Raw genomic sequence first — 23,726 nt, 5'->3', positions numbered from 1 at the left:
GAAACTATTGGTCTACCTGGCGGTTTACTATAGTTCTTATGAATTTTCGGTAAGCAATGAAAATATCCTGGACTTGTACCAGAGAGTGTCAGTTTTTTATTCACATCAGAATCAGTCCAATAACCCAACCGTAAGCCTTTATGAATTAAATTCAAATATTTTTCTTTAGCTTGAGTTATCACTTTGCTATCCACTATACAATAAACAGACTCATCCATAAGTAAATCTAAACACATATTTAAGTATTGAGTATGATGCATAATGACTATTTTATTACCCTTGTCAGATGGCTTTATAACCAATTCATTCTGCTTAGAAATTTGTATTAGTTGTAGCCATTCCTGTTTGGTAAGATTATATTCAACTCCCTTTCTATCAAAATGTTTTACTATACATTCTACATCAAAATCAATCATGGCATAAAATTTATTAATGCCCTCATGTTGAAAGGGGGGCACAAAACTACTATTAACATTCACCCTCGATGTATCAATGGAACAATGTGCATTAGGGTCACTGACACAAGAAACAAATGATTCAACAGAGTCATTGGCAGAATTCTCACTATCTCCATTGTTAATATTGTCATTATCATTGTTATTATTCTTGCTGTTACATATACAGTTAAAAACATACCATAAATGAAGTTTCCTAATAAATTTAAACACTTCTATTTTGCATTCATATAATTAGGGTAAAACAGTCGGAACAAATTTTAATCCACAATTTAGTGTAGAAATTATATTATCAGAGACATTACAACCAGACAAGTTAACAACCATATTTGTACATAAATGTAAATCAGTACCATTTAGTCCTTTTGTTATCTCTCCACTGTCGTGAAGGCCCTCCTCTCTGATATTCCTGTTCACCGAAACCTCTTTTCCGCTGTTGACTACTCTCGGCATCTGTCCGAAAGTGTTCAGGAAAAAAACGCTGATTAACCAGTGAAGGTAATTCGGGAAAATCATTCGGATCCATAACTTGATATTGTCTATCTGTTGTCAGGTTTGGCGTGTCAGCACTGTTAGTGCTGACTAGTCTAGTTCTGTTTCTGTAGGTAACGTTAGGTATACGCGCAGCAGAGCGTGATTGTTGATTGGCTCTAAACAGATACTCGTTACCTCTATCAAAGTCACGCAAGTCCCTTTGAATCTTGTGCATTTTTTGATCTGTTATTCTTTTTTCCAAGATGTTGACCTTATCTTGGATATCTCTTAGACAGGATTCTAATCTAGGTCTGTCTAATACAGTCGCTAAGTTATTACAAGTCGAATTAATGTCCTTCTTCAAATTAAGCAGCTTTACATCGTCTCTCTCTATCAAAATTTTTAGCCATTCTCGGGAACATTGGTGAGCAGCACATTCCCATTTATTTATGAATGTTTTGTCAATAGAACAAGACACATCAAAGGGTTCAGATGAAAATGAAAGACCACCCTGAAGCAAATCAGCTAAGTATTCCAGTATCAGAGGAACGGTAGGCTGAAAAGAAGATTCCCCTCTAGCCTGCATCCAGTGAGAGAATCTTTCCCATTTGCCAGCATAGGACTACCTAGTGCTAGGCCTCCGGGCTTCCTGAAGTACATTAACCACTTGCTGGGAAAGGGAAGAAGAAATGGATTGATTCATATAATCAGCCAAGCTGCCAAATGGAGAGACTGAAGACGAGGATGTAGAATGTTTCCCCCTTCCTGAACCAAAAGATCTGGTTTCAGAGGAAGACGCCAAAGAAGAAATTGGGAGAGACTATTTAGGAGTGAATACCAATAGTATCTGGGACTGTCTGGAGCTATGAGGATGGTCCTTGGTCTTTCATCCCTGATCTTCAATAATATTCTGAGAAGAAGAGGAGGGAAGGCATAAACTGACAGAAGCGTCCAAGCGAAGGACAGAGCATCCACTCTCCAGGCCTTGCTGTGATGCTGTCTGGTGCAAAAAGGTGGCAGAAGGTGGTTGTGTGGGGAGGAGAAGAGAACCACCTGAGGAGTGCCCTAACATTGAATGAGGCTGTAAAAGACTGCTCTGTTCAGCTGCCACTAGTGAGTTTCCAGGGTCTGTCTGCTCAACTGGTCTGCCAAAACACTGAGTCTCCCTGGAAGAAACTGAGCTAGGAGATGCAGGTCCAAGGATGCTGCTGTGGATCAGAGAATCATGCTCTGTCTGCACAATGGGTAAAAAAATGAGTACCTCCCTGCTTGTTGATGTACCACATGACTGTGATGTTGTCTGCTCTAATGAGCAAGGTCCCTGGATAAAGAAGATGCTTGAAAGCCAGTAAGGCCTGCTGAACTGCTATCAACTCCTTTAGATTTATGTGCAGGTGCATCTGCTGGGTTGCTCTAACGTCCCTGTATGTATCTGCCATCCAGGTGAGCTCCCCAGGCATAGTCCAATGCGTTTGTGGTAAGAACATGAATGGCAGGAGGTGGGTGAAAAGGCATGCCTTTCTTTTGTAGACAGGCTGTTGCTCACCATAGAAACTCTGTCTGCAGACATGGAAGCAGAGGAATTATCATATCCAGGTCCTGTGTGTGTTGATACCAAAGGTTCTTGAGGTACCATTGCAATTTCCTCATATGCAATCTTGCATATGGAATCATGAGAATGCAAGAGGCCATGTATCTCAGAGCTTGCAGGTATTTCCTTGCAGGGAGCTGGGACAGACTTGCCAAATCCTTGAAGTAAACTGAAAGAGTTGCCTGCTTCTCCTGGGTGAGATATATCATCTGGTCGGCTGTGTTTAGACTCGCTCCCAGGAATGTTATCTCCTTGGTTGGCACCATTTTTGATTTTTCCTCGTTGAGAGTGTAACCCAGGGAAGAGAGAAGAGTCTTTACAAATTCCAGATCCTTTAACAGCTGTTCCTGAGAATTTGCTTGAATCAAACAGTCATCTAGGTATGGATAAATGTGAATTTTCTTCTGCCTGCAAAAAGCAATGACTGCAGCTAGGCACTTTGTGAAAACTCTGGGAGCAGTAGATAAGCCAAAGGGCAGTGCAGAAAATTGATAATGCTGCTTGCCCACCCTGAAACGAAGGTATTGCCTGCAACTTTCCCTGATAAGGATGTGCAGATAAGCTTCTTTGAGATCCAAAGTTACCAGCCAGGAGTCTTTGTCTAACATTGGTAGCAACTGATGGATGCAGAGTGAGCATTTTGAACTTTGGAATTACCAAGAAAGAGTTCAGAATGGATAGATCTAGGATAGGACGCCAGGTGCCTTCTTTTTTTTGAACTAAGAAAAGTCTGGAATAAAATCCCTGGCCTACCTGCTGAGCAGGAACTGATTCTATTGCCCCAGATTTAACAGAGACAAAATTTGCTTTTCTAATTCTGCCCGTTGGTTTGGAGGAGTGTTCAGGAATCCTTTGGGTATTGGAAAGGTGTGAAACAAAAACCTGTGTCCTAGGGATACAGTTCTGAGTACCCATTTGTTGTCCGTGATGGTGGCCCAGACATTTGCAAAAAGGCCAACCTTTCCCCTAAAGGACTCTCCAGGCAAGCAGGAACAGGTAGAAGTTGGACAGAGTCATTGTGAATGTTTGGATTGAGATGTAGGCTTAGAACTTCCCACCTTAGAAGTGGAAGCATGCCAACGCTTAGACCTTTGAGGGGTAGCCACCTGCCCCCTAGATGATTTGTAACCTCTAGTCCTAGAACAGTTCTGTGTACTGGTATCAGGAAATATCCAACTCTTAGAAGGGTAATCCCTGCTGAAGCAAGGAAGCTGAACTTTCAGAAAGTCTTTAACAGTTTGCATAGACTTGGCCTTATCCTCCATCTTTTTGAGCATTTCCTCTGCTTTGCTGCCCGAAAGACTGTCCTTATGCAAAGGTACATCTAAAAGCTTAGACTTGACAGGCTCTGGAAGGGGCTGCTCCCTGAGCCAAGCATGCCTTCTGATAACAGATCCAGAATGTCAAAACCACAATGTAATGAATGTTTATTGACAAGACTGGAAGAATTCAGCAAATCCTGCATATCCTTATGCTCTGCCAAAAGAGGCACACTTGCAGTCTTTGACTTAATAGTCTCCAAGGTGTGCTGCTGATACTTAAGCATATGAAAAAGGCAATTAGTAGACCTAATAGTAAGAGTGGCAGAGGTATAAATGTTTTTACCCCACCTATCTAGGTTCCTAGATTCCCTGTCGGAAGTAACAGGATTTTTGGTAACAGTGGCCTTAACTCCTTTAGGCCCTTGAGAAATAATCTCTGGGTCAGCTAGCGGATTCCTAAACAGAAAAAAAAATGAGAGTCAGGGAATTTGTAGTACCTGTCAGGTTTCCTGGGAGCAGGAAGAGCTGAATTCGGAGTCAAGGAATTTTCCAGAAAAACATCATCAACCACTTCCAACATTGGAGGAATAGCCAGAGGCTTTTGCTGAGGCAAATACAAAAACTCCTGATCTTTTTTTAGATTAGGGATAATCTTGACTTTCCCATTTAAAATGCTCCCTGAGAATATTCAAAGTATCACCAAAAAAGAAATCCTGTGGAGGAGAAGCAGAAGGAATGGATTCCTCTGCATCGGACACCTCAAAAGGAGAAAAAAACCTGAGAAACTTCCTCTTCATCAGCAGAAATGCTAGAAGTATCAGAACCTGAATAAGATAAAGCCTCTGGAGAGACATCCCTACCCCTTTTTGAAGGAGGAGGCTGTGAACAGCTAATTAGAGTCAAAAGGTCATTAGCCATTTTAACTATTTGAGATTGAGGGGAACAAGAGGAAATTAGAGCCTGTTTCTTCACAGGCTTACGATTGGAAGATTTACTTGCAAGTCTTAAAGACTCGGGAGGCTTAGCAACCACCGAAGTAGTGGCAGAGGTCATCGGTATGAGCCTGCTGTCAGAACGAAGAACGGAGGCTTCGGACACCAGAGCGAGCTTAGTGGCTTTGGATTGAATGGAAGCCGGAGGCCTGAGGGACTCTGAAATGGTCTCAACCGAGGCCTGTGGTTGAAAATCCACAGACTGCAGGGGCTGCAAAGGCACCTCACTGTTTACCACATGACTGTTGACCAACTTAACATCATCTGAAGACTTGGCTGTCTGAAGCCTGTCGCAGTCTTTATCCTTACGCTTCTTAGGGATATCTAAAGCCTGAAGACCAGCAGATGCCATACCAACAAACTTAGGCCATACTCCAAAATGCTTAGCTAAAAGCTTAGCCCGACGACAAATAGTACGCTGATTAAAGGAAGCACAGAGATCACAATTAGGAACGTCGTGGTCAAGGCCTAAACAAATAATACAACAGGAATGAAAATCTCTATGGGGACTCTGCTTTCCACCCACAAGACAATTATTAACTTTTTCTGACATTTGTTATGGCAGGAAAAGAGGATCCCAACAGGGTACTTAGCTGTAGCTGACTTCAACTTTGTAGTCGGAAACCAAAAAGGTAAACAGCCGACCAGCACTCATGCAAAAATGCTTCTGCTTCTTCGGGCACCGTGGCAAGAAAGACTGAGGAAGTGACGTCGGCTGCCTCCTTTTGTATCGGACGTCCTGACATCCTTAACAACCAATGACAGCTGATGTCATATTTACTTACCTTTGGTATTCTGGCGGATCGAGGGCTACCGGGAGCCAGATAACCCTTTGGTTAGGACTGCAACAGTGAAACACGATGAACATCATGTTAAATGTATAGCTGTTACTGAATGATGCGTTCTAACTAGTGAATGTTGCACTGTAGACAAGACATTAGTACTGAAAGGGGGTTTGACATGTCTGAAACCTAGCAGACGAGCAGGAACAGAGGAGAGGAAAAAGTGAAAATATGGATGAAATTACAGAGAGTCCTAAATATATGAGCAATGCAAAAGCGAATACATTTTGACAGAGATATGAAAAGTTCATGCAAACTATAAAACTTTAAATATTATAGTGACTCAGCAGCAGCTAGGGAGTTATAAAAATGTAAAGAACAGGGATGAAGTGTGAGAGGTGAGTAAATGACAGAGAAAAACAAATGAAAGTAGAGCAGCTGTGGTTCAGAGCAAACTTAGGGAAGACAGAGACCTGTACTAGTATCTCTGTCCAGGACTCCCAAGACAAAGCTGAAAATGGCTGTGGGGAGAAAGAGCCCAGAATGTGCAGGGGTAAGGTGCAACTAGATGGTGATACTGAAAGAAGGAAGATTTATCTATGAGAGCTTGTGAAGATCTGTAACATACTGGTATGTTTACTGCATGCATTCTGGCTACTTTGCTGGATGCAATAAAATCCTTTAACTAGTTCCAGAGAAACAATTTGTAGGATGTTATGCCATTTGGAGCTATCAGCATGATGTAATATGCCTTACTGCTGTTGTAAGTTAATTGTAATTTTGCCATGCATTTACAGTAAGGAACCTTTTTTGATTGCATTAATATTAATACTAATATGAGTAAAATGGCAGCTTCTTACAGAAAGACTACACCAACCAGTCACTGTGTAAGTTTTGTTTTATTTAGACTATAGTGTGTAACTGCTTGTGTTGTCTTCTTTGTGTTTTTACTTTAGCTATAGACTGTGGCACATTACCCGATATAAACAATGGCAACGCTGAGTACATAAATGGCACTGGATTCGGATCTGTAGTTTACTTCCACTGCAATGAAGGGTAGGTTCCAGCTGTCACATTCAGATGATGTCTATGATCGCTTCACGCACTTGTGGCATTATTTTATATGTCTCTTTAAATCTCAAGTCTTGTTGTACTAAATTGTTTGTGATAGAGAGCTTTTCTTCCAAAGACTCCACTGAAAAGGGGAATTGTGCCCAGGCAGAATATCTTCATAAACAAATGTAAAATAATAACATGCATACAAAGCACATCGTTTCATATTCAAAATATAGTTAATGATCAGCTAATTCTGCTGTAAGATTGTTACGTGACATTATGGGTACTTAAAGATTACAAGCAGAAGACTAATATAAGCAAAAAGCAAAGTTTGTACAGCTATGTTTACAAGTCTAATGGGTGCGGGTGCAGTTCTCATTGATTCTCAATAGAATTAGAAAGGTGCAAGACCTCTGTACTGACATTTCTTCAGTGCTCTGACCCAGCATAACACAAAGCTCCAACTGAATACAGCAAAAGAGGACAGAGGTAACAAATACTCTGGAAAATATTATCAGAGTCTACTGTCACCTTATTGTATGATTGCATCTATGAAATATAATGTAATTCCTTAACAGTCTTTGTCAATGAATCACATTATCCATTCATAGAGCATGTCATAAATACCTGACTCCATCCAACTTCATTCAAACAAGCAATCACCATATGGGCTGTGATTGTTCATGCAGACGTGTGTCTGTATAATGAAGGCAGGAGTATCATGTTGAAGAAAAGTAATTTGGCTCAAATGCATTAATTTATGTTTTGGACAAGGATTAGCATTCATGTGGCCAAAAGATAATTTGATGGTGCACTGAACTTTATTATACTTAGGTGGTACAAAAACTGGGAGAATAGATGGTAGACAAGACTGTTTAGCTCCATATGTATCTGTGTCCATGCGTACAACCATATATATATATATATATATATATATATATATATATATATATATATATATATATATACACACACACATACACATATACACCAACATATGTTTAGTGGAAGGCAGTACATCAAGGGCAACCTAAAACCTACCTCTTTTGGTGGGGGTATTGTATAATGCTGAAGCTGACAAAATAGGGAGATCATATACTACATACAAGGAGCATAGAGGAATAAAATGGACAGCAGAAGGCAATAATACCCTACCAGAAAATAAAACTTATATAAACAAAGTACAATATAAATTATTCCAGGCAATGTTCATTTGTTCCTGCAGTGGATATGACCAACACTGGAACTTGCTTGAAGCAGATAGCATATTAAGATTTACTCACAGTAAAAACTTTTAGGCATTATAATAGACGGCAATCTCAAATATGACCACCATAAACTGCACACCATAAAATCTACACACCAGAAACTAGGCTCCCTTAATAGGTGCAAAGAATTCCTTACAGATACTGCAAGAAAAACTCTAGCCACTACCACCTTACTGCCAACTCTCTTGTACTCTGCTCCTATCCTAACAAACAAACAATATTTAAAGAAAGAAGCTTGACTCATGCTACAATAAAATAGCTAAATTTGCCACCAGTGACACTTATAGCAGCCACCATTGTGTTAGCTTAAAGCAATTAAATTGGCTTGAACTGTGCAACTGTCTAACATATTCACAACTGAGTATAGCACACAAACTCATTCATTATCCAGAAAAATGCCCTGCACTACATAACTTATTACTACCCTACTGTCCAGAAAGAGACTTCCATTTAAGTAACACATTTTTATTACTTACAAATAGGTCAAATAATGTTGCTCTACTCCCAATGCATTGCTAAACTCTGAAATAGTATCCTATTGCAAATAAAGCCCTCAGACAAACTCAGTAGTTTTAATCACTGCTTGAACAACATCTTAACCAGTCCTGGTCCTGCACATGCTCATCACAGGGTTAAAACATTTCACTATACAATACTAACCAAATATTCTCCTTAAACACAATATTCTTAATGTCATACTGAAATGGCAACATTTTTATATATAACTGCTGCCTGTACAATCCAGTTGCACGTGTGCATTCTCTTTATTAGAAATCTTACCTCAGTAAAATATTAGAATACATATGTATAAATGTAAATAGAAATTTAACTACTCTGTGTTTGACTGTAACTTAGTATAACACAATGTAAGCAAATGTAGCTTTTCTCCCTGGGCCTCTGCTGAAAATAGGTATTACACAATTTGACTTTCCCAGTAAACCAAGAGAAATAAATAAATAAGAGAATACCATATAGTGGCAGGCTGGACTGACTACTCCTTTTCAGTGCATATGGAGAATTACTTTAATAAGGCCTTGATATCACTTCAATATATGTGCTCAGACTGAGAAGCACCATAGAATATATGTCAGAAGAAGATAGGAAGGGGGCCACATGCTACTGGAATCTGCAAGGGGAAACACATCCTCAGCATGTCAATAACAGCAATGTACAAAAAATCACAGGGGGGGTGGACAATGTTACTGGCATGTCATAAAAGAGGTACAAAGTACAATTCAAAATGTGATGCAACCAAAAATATTATTTACTTTTGTATGTAGTAGATCTTGACAACTAAGAAAAGTGAGTAGCACAGAGTGTTTGCAAGATACACCGAGGCCTTACCATGAGTTACTAAGACTATACATTCTTCCATATACTGCTGACATGGTTTTCACACTGTGTATTTTGAAAGGAAGCCACACTGCAAGAATGCTTGACTTTGTAAGTGTAATTTACTAATTTATACTCCTGATGCCTGTGCAGCTGGTTACAAGTAAGGGATTGCCCTTTGAAGGCTTGCTTGCCTCCCCATTTGCATATATGACATGGGGAAACATTTTTTTCATTATAGTTTGGGACAGTGCCTAGTCCTGGGTGTCAGCTGTTGAGACTACTTATTGCAAGTTCAAGAGATGTCCAAAACATTTGTTTCACACCTTTGTACAAGTGTTCGTGTGTGTTAATGCTGGCCATAAATGCCTGATTCTACATTTCAGTTTACATTACTGCTATTTATTTTTTTTTATTATTATAATGCTTATACATTACAATTTTGTGGTCTAGCTGCTTTCTGATTCCAGTGTCAGATTGTTACAATATGCGGTTTGACATGTTCTGAAATGTATTACAAATATGTAGTGTTAAGTTTCTTTCAGCTTCCACTACAATTATTATTTCAATCACTTTACTGGGGATTCTCAAAGTCTGCTCATTCTAACAATAACAAAATTATAAAGTAGCGTACAGTAGAGAGTGTTGTACATATATGTGCATGGCGAACCACCACCACAAGGACTGAAAACATTCACTGTTGAAAACCTCTACTGTTATGGGACCTACTACTTTTTTTATGAAGGAAAAACCTTTAAAATATACAATTATATTGGGCAATTAACTTAAGCCGATTGCCAAGAAATACTGATATTGCACAGTAATGTCACTATTATCTCAGAACAGACACAGAAAACTTTGCTTAACTAAGACTTTCATTTGTATAAGTCAGTGGGAAACTGGCCACCATGCAATGACCATTATCGGGAACTGTCCAGATTATACTCTTGTTGCCTTCTTTATATGTTCATTTGTGCTACTGTTCGCTGGCATACTTAAAATGGACCTGGACATGGACAACAATGATATAGATTCAAACTGTATCACCTTATCAGGATACTCTGATTATCTTATAAAATATGTTGAGTCAATAAATGTTTGCCATATGCTATAAAGGAAGAAATAGAATGCGTAAGTAAATATATTTTGCCTCAGTGATATTGGTAGTCCATACATTCCTTTAATGGACTGATATTGTTCTGTAAGTAATTTACAGAAATGCAGAAGTAAGACAAATATAATTTTCTTTAATAAAAGCATTTTCATGCATGCATATAATAGATGCATTATGTCAACTCTTATTCTGTATTGCAGATTTCTGCATGAATCGCTACCTATTGTTTTGGGTTCAATCATGCATCATTATAGGGTGTTCTTGATTACTACCCAATGTTACTTACCTGCAAAACTGCAGATAATACTGAAGGTTAATATAGGTCAAGGATTGTCTCAGATATTATTCTTAATAAAGTTTAGATCCCTTCCTTTATCTTTACAACACAAGTTCAGAGTCTGGAAGTCTACACTTAAGAGGCAACGTAGTCTCTGATAAATATAAGGGTCTTTACATCATACTGCCCAATTACTTACTGTATGTTCATACTATACAACGGATATGGGGGGAAACATTTTGCCTGGAATACTACTCCTCTCTTCAGCGATGTCATATATTGGATGAAAGGATGCATTTCCTATTGTAACAAAGAAGCCATATAGCATACGATCAGACTACACGTTCTGTGAAATGATAGCGCTGATAAAAATATCCACTTTTGAAATGCATTGCAGAAATAAGTTTAATGTGGAAGTTGCTTTATTATAGTCATTTATATTTGTAGTCCTGGACATGAATTTTCTGACCTTTCAGGTCATGTTGTAGGGAATTATGCCACTTATTTTCAGCTTTTCAGAGGATTTGAAATAAGGCAGCTTTGTTTTAGCAGACCTTTATTAATACACTTTACTTCGCCTACCGGATCCAAACATCTAGTGAGTCCAAACAATCTGTAGGATCAATTGCATTTTATTTATTATAACAGGGATTATAGTCTCAAAAGCTACTCACCGGAGCATTTCAAAAATCGAAGCATACTTCATCACCAGTGACAAAAATGTTCTAACTAGCACCATGCATATCAAAGTTAAAGTTACGCAGTATTACTATTATTTCAGACTTATTTCTCAGCTGTTCAGAAATGAGCCTGCTCTCTGGTACAAATGCTACCCAACGCCTTCCCTCTAAATCATTAACAGAATCTGTTTGTGGTTTTACACCAAGCCCCACAGTTTCCTCTCTGTCCATTAATAGCCATTGAGTCAGTCCACTGTATCATAAAACAATCCTTTTTACTGATTATTATTAAAAATGTCAAACAGCAGCCTAGATGTACAATCATTACATTTAATCAATTTCATTAGTTTCTGCAGCTGAATCAGAAATGACACTTCAGTTTAATTCCTCAAAAAAAAAAATGTGGTGATAGACAAACTCTAACATTCCCCTCCCAATATTTATGATTTCTGGGGTATTATGGTCCATCTGTCCAGCTATCATCCCTTAACAAAAAAGGCCAGCTCAGAAGTTCAGTTTTCAGCCTGTATGCAGAACAGAATTATAATATGCATCACCCCCATTTATTTTTTAATAAATATTTGGATGTCTTATTGAATTATAATATGCATCACCCCCATTTATTTTTTAATAAATATTTGGATGTCTTATTGAATTATAATATGCATCACCCCCGTTTATTTTTTAATAAATATTTGGATGTCTTATTGAATTAAAATATGCATCACCCCCGTTTATTTTTTAATAAATATTTGGATGTCTTATTGAATTATAATATGCATCACCCCCGTTTATTTTTTAATAAATATTTGGATGTCTTATTGAATTATAATATGCATCACCCCCATTTATTTTTTAATAAATATTTGGATGTCTTATTGAATTCTTCATTTTCTTTCTACAAGATGGTGGGATTACACTAAACAAAATATTACATTAACTGAAACTATCATATAAGTGAACAAATCTTTTCATCCCCCAAGATCCAGACAGCCATATAAAAACACACACACATTTCACAATCTGATTGCACCTTTCCACTTATTTAACTTTAATGTCTCAAAACACAGTTTATTTGCAAACAGCACCAAACAAAATTCACATAATTATCTGCACAGCAGGCATGACAATATCACTGCATTTAATTAAACTGGGTCAACATTCTTCTTTTCCAAGAAAAAAACAATATTGGTCTTTGCCATTAGAAATTTATAAATTGTTTTACTTGGATATCTACCACCCATCCAGCCAACAAACACTCCATCTCAACTAATTATCTCTCCCTTATATCATCTTTTCTCAGTTCCTTAACATATATAGTCTTTGTTTCTTTTACCTCAGAAAGAGTATTCACTAACCTAGCACTAACTTTGTAAATTTCCTTGTCTACTTATGTTAGAAACTGTCAATACCATATTGCCTTTAGACTATATCTTATAACTTTTTGAAATAAAATTACATAATGTAGATGCTTCAGAGACAGTGCTTGCACATATCCATGCTCCTTTTATCAGATCTGCTTTTAGTCTTAATATTTATACCACTATTTGTATTACTATCTAGATATTTTTTCTTTAAATATACTTGGGATTATTTTTCCTGTGGGAAGTATTTGTTGTTGATCACTTGTATTTTTTTCAGTTTTATGTATTTTAAATGTGTTGTTCTACTTTAAAGCTGTTTTGTTCTTGGAGTTGAAAAAAAATCTACTAGCAAAGAGTTGTACTACATTCCTTAACTACAAAGGAATTAAATCTTGATTTATGGAAGGGTCTGAGTGGCAGAATATTTATATTTAATGTAAGCAGAAGTGGGAACACTTTAATTTGTGAGGACTACTAGTGCTTTATGCTTTTTGCTCAGAGTTTATTTTTTATTTTTCTCACCCACACCCTATCTGTTCCTTTTGCATTCTTAAGCCTGGTGGTCCTTGCATTGCCTATCCTTGATGCAAAACTGACTTCAGAAGCTCCGCCCAGTCCTGTGTCATCTACCCATATTGGTGAGCACTGCACAGTAATATGCAGATGCCCCTCGCCTTATAGTGATAAAGCCCAAGTCGGCCTCTTTCATATAATCTCACAAACTAAATGCATACTGTGATACCTAGAATCTTAACATCTTCTTCCGCACTATTTTTGATAGATGCAGACTCTGGGATGCGACTACAGATTTCACCTTCGAGCCACCTTGTTAACCATCCTGAGATGAATGCATTTGATTAACTCCTTGTGGGAGAAGGAAAAGAAGAACACAGCTGTCCCGCTTTCTCGGTGATTACCAACTCACTGGAGAGCCTGAAATCTACTTATTAGGAGCCATCTTATATTAGAGCTACTGTTTTGCTCTTAGTGAGAGCAGCAGAGGGGCACAGATAGCAGTGTCTGTTTGGGCAGTGTGTGTGTGTGTGTGTGTGTGTGTGTGTGTGTGTGTGTGTGTGTGTGTCGGGGGGGGCTTCTGTGATTGGTCTAGTCCTACTTCTATGGAAATCTCCTCAGTTTACATTTTAAACCATTGTGCAGCTTGGCATTCTGTCATGCTGATTTGTACATGTTTCCTAAAACATCTAAGAGTAAAAGTCTGCAATGAGCCTATGCACCTCTGCAACCTCTGGGACAAGACGACATATAAAGAACCTGCAATCTGCTTCTTGGGGACCAAGTGATTATTGCTATTACAGTTTTACTTCTGGTGAGAGAAGAAACAAAAAAGACACAGATTAATAGTTGTACGCAGGATTTGTAAGACTAACACCTGTAGTAGTTAGACAGAAGCCCATAAATGAATCATCAGTGACTCTTTGCAGGCCAGCATTACTCAATTCCTCTCACCAGTTTTACAGTGTGTACTGCAATATACCTCTCTTATTGCTACTGTGTGTGCAACTAAACACTGGTGTAAAATTAAAATTTGTTGCAATCATCCTAGAGTACAGTTATTATATCCATACGCATATTTTAGACACATTTAGTGATGCCATTTAAGCTTACAATTTAGATTTGCTTTGCATGCATCCAGTTTTCATAGTGCTTTTTCAACTTAATGTAATTTAATTTCAGCATCGGAGGTAATCTGGATGTTACCTGCACAAATTATCACCCCTTTTCTGCAGCCAAACTGTTTTGTGTAACATTTTGTAAATATATCTGTAATTTGTTGTGTCTGAGAATCAATTTTAGAATCTACTCAAAGTTTATCAGCTTGCATGCTTTTACTCCTATCATGTCTTACATGTTTTTGAAATGGCAAATATGGATGAACCACCAACAGTATCACAGCTGGGGAATTTATTCGAATAAAACTAAAATAGAATATATCATAAATCCACAGTACAAAGGTTAGCACTTTCAGGGATCTACCCCTTCATCAAACAACTGTTAAAAATCCCATAATCCCTTAAATACTATAAAACAGTCACATGATATTTAAAAAAATGCTACAATTACTATTAGTTAAAATAAAACACAATAACAATTGCATCTACACATATACATCTGGAAAACATTCACAATAAATGCCACAGTATACATATTTCCAACAAAATAATGAATATGTATGTCATGCGTGTGGAAACAATTTAAATAAATATATAAACACATAAATGTATATATATATATATATATATATATATATATATATATATATATATATATCAAAATGACCTGTGGGTGGCGTATGCATAGGAAGAATGCTTACATATAAACTAATATGCAAGGAGCATATCGTCTAAACGTGTGTGCATATGTATTCACCTAACGTAATGCACTATAAAGAGAGAGATTATATACTTTAGATATATATATATATATGTATATATATATATATATATATACATATATATATATATATATATACATACACACACAGACTCCAATTTATGTAAGGTTCTTCTACCTATATCACAAACCCAGACTCCAATTTATGTAAGGTTCTTCTACCTATATTTATTGCTACATCTGTGTGTATATAGACATGTATGAAACACGCATGACTGTCACTGTATCAAAATATATATAATCAAATAGGTGAACTCCCATTAACTGTTATGCACTAGTGTCGTATAGAGTGCACATGTAAGCAATGGCACATTTGTAAGAGTGTGAAAATGTCAGACTGTATATAGACTGAAAGCAGGGAACTCTGTAAACGTAAAATGAGACTACTTATGCCTGTCAGCTCTAACTAGTTTTCCAGTCTGTGTTTGCCTCACATTTGTAGTCAAGGTTTCATAAAATGCATGGCTTTCTGGCAAATTGTCAACTGAAGACAGTAACTAGTGATGAACATGTCAGTCTTATTCTTCATAGCATTCAGTACACTCGTGTTAGTGAATATTTTGTTATTCTAACAACTTTCTTAGTATATAAAACAGATTTTATGCTGAATTTGTGCTTTTGTATCCTATTATATTTTTGTTTTCTGTTTGATTCTTGGGTTAAGAGTTGATATGTATGAAACAAACATATTACCATACCAGGACTGTTGCAAGATCGAGGTACAGTGGTGATTGGGAATATGCCCTTTTCCCACTGCTGTGGTACCTCACACTTGGTATATATAAAGTGGTAGAGGCGTGGGGATGTAAGGCTTGCTCCCATACAAAAATGCTAGCATTTGTTTTGGGAATAAGGTAATATTTGCTTGCTGTGCTCGGCCATTCACTGATGATATAATGATGATATAATCATCATAACAAAACCATATTGACAAATGCATCCCAAACTTTACACCAACCAACAAATTCTTCTAAAAGTAAAACCACTGATCAATCACATCAGCCAAATACAGCACCAAGACAAGCCTGATGGTACAAACTACAAGTGGAAACTCAATCAGTCACAAAAACTTTAAGACCATCACCTTTTGCAAGAGGCAAGCCACCCCATCCCCATCATTCTACCTTCCTATATGTCGACTCTGTGATCACACAACCTAGGAGAAAAATATAACAAAACAAGTGAAGTGCATTGCAGATACTGCGGGGAACATATAAACACTGATGTCAAACATCCTTATTGCAATTACTCCCGTGATTATGACAAATCAGTAGTCAGTCAAACTTCCACTGACAAATACAATCTAACTAATATGCTGCCAAATGTGCACACTCAACAAACTAACAAATTGTACACACTCATATACATATATATGTGTGTGTGTATATGGGTTTAGTTGGTTTAGTCGACATCTGTTTATCGATTGCATTTGGTCGACTATACAAATAGCCAACAGATGTGCAAGATCAACAATTCTCGGACAGGGGAATATTTCCTTTCCATTAGGACTGTGTGATCTTGGAATTAGTATACATAATTAGTAGGGGGAGTCCAAGATGCACCCACCACATAGGGAATGTTGTTTATCTTAGTGCATTTAACAAAATATACTTTATGAGGAGCGCTTACATTAAACTCAGTTTTGTAGAAAAGATCAATATGTTGTGAAAGAGGAAAAAGAAAAGAAGTTGCTTAAATACGTATGAAATCCCGTATATACACATAAGAATGATGCAAAGGAGTTATTCTGGAGGCATTACAGGGCTGTGGAAACGTATTCTGAATAGCTTTTACTCCAACCCCTCCCCCAAACTTATGGATTTCTTAGGCATTTCTGTAGAATTCTGGTACAGGATGCAGGAACAGTCTTAGAAAACGGCATTTTCTCTAGTGGAGGGAATGAAAGGTGGACATAAACGTGCAGATGTACCACTGTACCTTACAGAGTATGTTTGGGGTTTGAATATTAGTTTGCATTTTTAATGGTGGATAGCAACAAAGATTTACAATTTTCTACTGCATGTGAATTTCAGTTGTGCATCTTCTGTTTATTTACTTATGATATACACATTACATTCATACTCTGTTCTGCTGAAATATTAATGATGATTTCTGAATCATACCTCTCAACCTCTTAGACCAAGAAATCTGGAAAAAGCCATAAATAATGGGGGGGACAAAGACCCAAAAATAGGGACATTTTTGAAATATTGCTCTTACAAACTTAGAAAATTGATAGAATTGCAAGTGATGCATTAGAATTAATTTTCTAAATGGTATGAAGTCTGGAACTCAAATGTATGTCATTATTTTCTGACTTCAGCTCTCAATTATTTGCCTGTGATTTCCCAGAAAAATATAGAATTTTATGAGAAAGACGAAGATATGAAGCAAAAATCTGGACATTCTGCAAAAATGTATACAGCTGAGAGGTGTGTTCTGAATTAAAATTTTCAATCAACATTCTTCCACAAATTAATTTATATTCCACACCTTCCATTGTCGTAATCTAGCTGTTACACTTAAAATCTGCCCCACTGAAACAGTTTTACGTACATATTTATCCCCACCTTATTTGCATGAAGTGACAAGCATAGTAAAAATGAATAGATTTTCCCTGAATGAAGTAAAAGGGAAGGTCACAACTCATACCATGGCATTACCAATAAAAGTGATATGCAGTCAGTCACCAGAGTTATCGTTCATTAATATTAATCTCAGCCCTCCACTTTATATTTTCAAATTAATTTAATACACACAGAAACATCATGAATTCTTATTTCCTGACAAAGACCTATGGAAGTATTTTCCTGAATTTCTGTAGCACATTTACAAGGTACATATTTCAAAATCACTGAAATAACTAGGTTATCTTGAAGTATCAACATTTTGATAAACTGGGCAGAAACTGGTTATTCAAAGTATATGAGCAATACAAATGACCAGTCAAGGAATCATGTCCATGGGTCTTTGTCTGATTCCCATACCATGTGTATCATTTGTGCACAAAAGGTCAGTTTTGTTAAATACAAAGAAAACTGAACTTGCGTAAGTAATAAGACAGAGCTGCCTGGCAACTTTGAGTGGAAACTGCAGCAATTAAAGAAAACAAAATAAAAAAAAAAACTAAACACTAGACACTAAAGTTCATAATATACGATAAGTCAGAGTTTTAGATCAGAAATAATTTGTATATTTGTGCAGTGAACTGTCATCTAAATTGAGTGCAGATATTTTTGGAAAAACAAGACAATGGGCAGAGTAACATACATAGGTAGGTACTAGGCTATTGGCCCTAGGGCCTATATAAGCCTAGCCAAATGGAACCTTGGTTTTTGCCACCCAAGAAAATTATTTTCCTGTGCCCCTGTCAAGCAGAGCCACAGAAGTGATCCCCGGGGTGAATTTCCTATCTCCCATCCAATCATCAAGATTTTTCTTGAAGAGTGCTAATGAGAAGCTTTGTTTGATATAGACAGGTAGTTTGTTCCAGAGTATGAGAAGTCTCTGGGACAGGAGTCTATCCCTCCAGCATGTTCTGTTTATTGTGGTGACAAGGTTTAGGTCCCTACAGCATGTAGCTCGGAGATATTGGGATTTCTAAGTGGAGCATGTCCAACAGCTCTGGGTTTGACATAGCTTTGTATGTTAGGCAGAGATCACCTCTGAGTAAGCGATATGTGACAGAGTAAAGCTGGAGTTTTTTGAGACAGTCTGTATAGGGGTGGGATGTTGACATAATGATCAAGGTGTTTACCTTGCAAACACAAGGTGCAGGGTTTGATTCTCATATGGGGTAATTGGCTAGGCTGAAAATGGTCCACAAGGACTGTTAGCCTAGTACTAACTTATGAATCTTATTAATCTGTTTGAGGTCAGTAATCCTCTTTGTGAGGTATTTCTGCGGCCTTTCCAGTTGTTGTAGAGGTCTTGTGAGGTACATACTAAAAGGGGCGTTGTACTCTATAATGGGTCTAATGAGTAATGAGTAGAGGGGAACAATGACCTCTTTTTCCTGGATGAGAAACCTTTTGTGATGAGGTGTGCCATGTAGAAGGATTTCCTGATTACTGTGGCGATGTGATTATCAAAGTAGAGACTACTGTCCACCTGTGTCCCAAGGTCTGTTATCACACTTTTGGTGTTTAGACTACAACCTATGTGGTAGTTCATGAGTACAGAGTTTTTACCAAAAGGGATGACAATGTACTTTTTGGCACTGAGCTTGAGGCCATGGCTTTTACACCAGGCATCTGTCTCAGTGAGGCCCTTTCGTAGAATGTCCACATCGTTAGGAGTTTTGATTAAGGCTCCTAGCTTGCAGTCATCTGCGAACTTTATTAGCCAAAGACCTTCTGTGTTAGCCTGTACTTCAGAGAAATAGATACCAAACAGGAGAGGACCCAGGACTGAACCCTGTGGTACTCCACTTGTCACTGATCTGAAGCTGGATTTAGAGTCTACTACTTTCACAGTGTGGATTCTGTCGAGCCAGTTGGCAACCCATCTTGTGACATAGGGATTTATACTTAGTTTAGCGAGTATATCTATAATTACAAAGTGGGGGATGGTTTCAAAAGCCTTGGCTTGATCTAGAGAGGCTGTGTGAACCACCTTAGCCTCATCTACGGCTTTGGTGACCACTTCAAAGAAGTCTATCAAGTTTAGGAGACATGATCAGCCTTTTACAAACCCGAACTGGGTAGGGTCCAGAGTTTGGAGATTATCAGTGTTATTGTTTATAAGTTCCATGATGATAATGTTCCATAGCCTTGCAGACCAGGCTCATCAGGCTAATGAAGCAATAGTTCCAGGGGTCCATGGTGGCTCCCCCTTTGTGGAGTGGGATAACTGTTGCTGTGTGCCATTCAGTGGGCACAAAGCCTGAGGTGAGGCTATGATTGAACATGGTACTTAGGTGGGGTGCCAGTTCATTCTGTAGTTCATGTAAAACGCAGCCTGGGATGCTGTCAGGTCCCATGGATGTTGTGTTCTTGGCTATGGAGAGTGTGTTTTTTACCTGTGCAGCCGTGATTACAGGAACTTTGCATTTTTCTGGTATAGAGATGGGCCCTTTAGGGGGTGAGAGAGGGGTAAAGTTAGCACTGAACCTATCTGCCAGGATGTTGGCAATATCAGTTGGTTCTGTATATTTAGTGCCATCGTGCTGTAACTCAGAGCTGATCTGAGTGCTGCTATTGTGATTCTTGACATAGCTATAGAATGCATTGTGGTTGTCTTTAGAATCAGTGGCGATTTTGTTTTCGTGGCTACCTTTGGAGGATTTTATGAGGGATCTCAGCTTCTTACTGAGGCTGACCACAGAGTTCCTCCAATCATGGGATTTTACTCTTTTTTGCAACAGTTTCTTTCTTCTATTGTAGAGTTTGTTTATGGCAGAGGACCTCCAGATTGGCTTCCCTTTTTTGGAGGAGAGCATCTTGGTTCTGTTAGGGATTGCATGATCCATGCACTCGTAAGTGCTTATAAAGTGCATTTGTATAGGATTCAGCAGTCATAACTTTATTGTCCTTCAGCATAGGTGTCGTGATGTTTGTCACTTCTTTCTTAAGAAGCGTGAAGTTGGTTTTGGAGAAACTTTTTATGGTGGTTTCCTAATGGGGGGTGGGGGTGGGATGTGGATGTCTGGGGTGATTAGCTTGTGGTCGGATCTGACCAACAAGGAATTGACCTCTGGTGTGGAACACTGGTTGCCTATGTCAGTAATGACCATGTCTAGGATATTGCTGCCCCTGGGGGTGTGTGGATAAGTTGATCCAAGGTGTTGGAATTTATGAATTCCAGAAAATGTTGAGCACAAGAGTTGGTACATGAGTAGTTTTCCCAGTTAATGGTGGGGTAGTTGAAATTGCCCATTTTTAGGGTATTAAGTTGTACCATAATATTTTCCAGTGTATCAAGAAATGAGGAGTGGGAATCCTGGGACATGGTGGGGGATCTGTAGCAAGCTACAATTTAGATTGTGGTCTTGCCCAGAGTTAATTGCACTTTGATAATGCATTATGCTGAGCATCTAGCCTGGAGGTGTGGATATCCTTAATGAATATGGACACGCATCCGCCTTTAGTGTTTCAGTCCAGGTTAGGTGACCGAAATTTATGGTATGAATTATAGCCTGATAATGCAGGGGTGCTCTCTGGAGCCTTGAACCAGGTCTCTGTCACTGCACAGATGTTGATGTTCTCCATTTTAAGGAGTGCCACGAGTGAGTGCATTTGAGGTTTAGACTTCTAGCATTAAGTAGCATTAGCATCACATTTTGCTTGCTTGTACCTGTTATGGTGATGAATTTGTCATTTGAACCTTGCCTAAAGAAGGCACTATATACAGTCTGGAAGTCATGAAGTAACTCTGGCTTTTTCCAATAAGCTGAAAAAACTCTCAGATTTGGTGTCACTTTATGAAACAGAATTTGGATAGGCATAATTAAGGATCTAAAAAATACATCCATGAACTTCAATAAAACTCTATACAAAAATATTGAAAGCATGTTATCATTTCAGAGTACTTTATAAATAATATGGAGGAATTAATGGAATTAATAGTAGCATACAGACCTCTAAGGAACTCTTGCATTCCAATCTAAGCAAATGGAAAAGCCCATGTAATAGGATTTAGCAGTTAACGAGCCTAACCAGAGCAACCTATAGGATAAACTGATGCAAAGAAAGAGCCTGAACACGATGGAATGGCTTACCTGATATAATAAAAAATACCACTAATCTTTCAAAACAGAAGAGTACATGAGTGAATTAAAATGCAAGATGTGCAAGATGGAAATGAAAAACCCCAGGCTCATGCTTAGTGATGCAATTTCAGAAGGCATAGTCATATTACTTAAAGGTTTGTGGCCAATGCTATTTTCAGTGCTAGGAAGACATCACGCCTTTAAAGGAACATTACATCTAGAAAGAGAAAAAAAATTGCCATTATATTTTGTTCTTCTGTGCCATATTAATTCCTGAGTGTCGCTCAAAGTACTTATTATTATTACTTTATTATATCCTAAAATACCAATAGAGAATCCCACTTTCACATGACTTTGTATATACAATCTATGTTGCTCCAGTAAAGCATTTCCATCCTCCCATAGTATGACACAGCCTACATGTGATAAACCAGTGGGTTTTGGCATTTATTTAAAATAGCAGTGGAGTGAGTAACTAGGGGCGGCCACGGTGGTGCAGTGGTTAGCATTGCCACCTCACAGCAAGAGATTCTCCGGTTCGATCCTCGGCTGGGGTGCCTTCTGTGCGGAGTCTGCATGTCCTCCCTGTGGTCGCGTGGGTTTCCTCCGGGTGCTCCGGTTTCCTCCCACATCCCAAAGACATGCTGCAGGTGCATTGGACACCCTCAATTGGCCCTAGGTGTGCGTGTGAGTGTGCCTTCTGTGGAAGGTTGGGCGCCGGGCTGGCAACTCGACACCGTAAAACTCCACTGCCAATCAATGTGCGGACAAGGTGATCCGCTGTGGCGACCCCTAACTGGGAAAAAGCCGAAAGAAGAAGAAGAAGAAGCAGTGGAGTGAGTAACTAGTCCTTTAGAGAAAGGATCACTAGTGTTACTTTAATGAATTACTACAATTTGTACTAATGGTAAGATGCTAAAAAGCTATGGAAGCAATACTGGGCAAGCTGATTGTCAGACTTGCAGCTTGAACAATTTTTTCATAACAAATGTAATAAAATTGTGCAAAAATGAAAAAGACTTGATCCTAAAAGGTGAAGTATCTGAGGAAATCTGGAGATAATAGTCTGCAGGCTAACACACTTCAAAATGGAGCAGAAAAGCCTCTAACGTTGTTTTTAGAAAGAAAGGTACATAACAGATCCTAAACTGTTTACAACATATACCTTAGCAGCAGTAAACATTTAAGGGACTGTTTAGTTTGTGTTAGTGGTTTGCAATTTGGTAAATGAGTTGAAAAGCAGTGATTTTTTTATTAAAGGGCAACAGTGTTGAGGACAGAGAACTCTGAAGACTGCTGAATATCCTGTGCAAAATGAAAGTAATCTTTTACTAAGATTCTATTTATCAGCACTAATGTCCATTTCTTTTAAGCTAAATGTGTGTGTATCTATACAAGGAGTTGTGCATGGATAATATGTAAACACACATGTGCTATATATTCATGGAGATATGTTTCTTGCACAGTGGTGTTGTTTTAGAGGTAGGGCCTCCCATGATAGAGGTGCTCATTGCATTTTGATTTCACACTATACAAGTTGGACAGCACAGACCCTGCTGCCCAGGAGAGACTGCTTTTACTGCACAGTGTTTACTTCCAGAATAACTTAATAGTGCAGATACTTTTTGTACTTTCCTGTTACATCTCAGGTTTTCAACCCACACAGAAGCAGATTACAAGGCCACAAACGTGCACTTGAGTTTCCTACACTCATCTATAAAATAATGTACATTTTAGGACTAAAAACTTTTAATTGTGAATACTTAACTAAATAGCCAGTGCTTAAAAATATATATATTTTGGTTACATCAAAATATTAAGTTATATATATACTTATTGGTGATTTACTTTCAATAATCCTTTGGTGTTGGTATTTTCAGGTACAAATTAATTGGAAGTAATTACAGAACTTGTCTGACTGCTGAATGGGATCAACAAAGTCCACAGTGTATTCGTAA

At 38.1% G+C, this 23,726-nt stretch overlaps 1 protein-coding gene across 1 annotated transcript in view; it reads left to right on the top strand.

Moving 5' to 3' along the window:
- The window catches only part of LOC122805775, an 889,800-nt gene that overhangs the window by 382,325 nt on the left and 483,749 nt on the right, over positions 1–23,726 (top strand). The window contains exons 10-11 of the mRNA XM_044076042.1: positions 6,513–6,612; positions 23,649–23,722. Coding sequence (XP_043931977.1) covers positions 6,513–6,612; positions 23,649–23,722 — 174 coding nt within the window. The remainder of the gene's footprint in view (positions 1–6,512; positions 6,613–23,648; positions 23,723–23,726) is intronic.

The sequence above is a fragment of the Protopterus annectens genome, chromosome 7.part0 (genome assembly GCF_019279795.1).
Source record: "Protopterus annectens isolate FY-2018-M chromosome 7.part0, PAN1.0, whole genome shotgun sequence".
Classification (NCBI taxonomy): Eukaryota; Metazoa; Chordata; order Ceratodontiformes; family Protopteridae; genus Protopterus; species Protopterus annectens.
The sequence above is the reverse complement of the archived record's forward strand: the minus strand, read 5'-3'. Positions and strand labels throughout refer to the sequence as shown.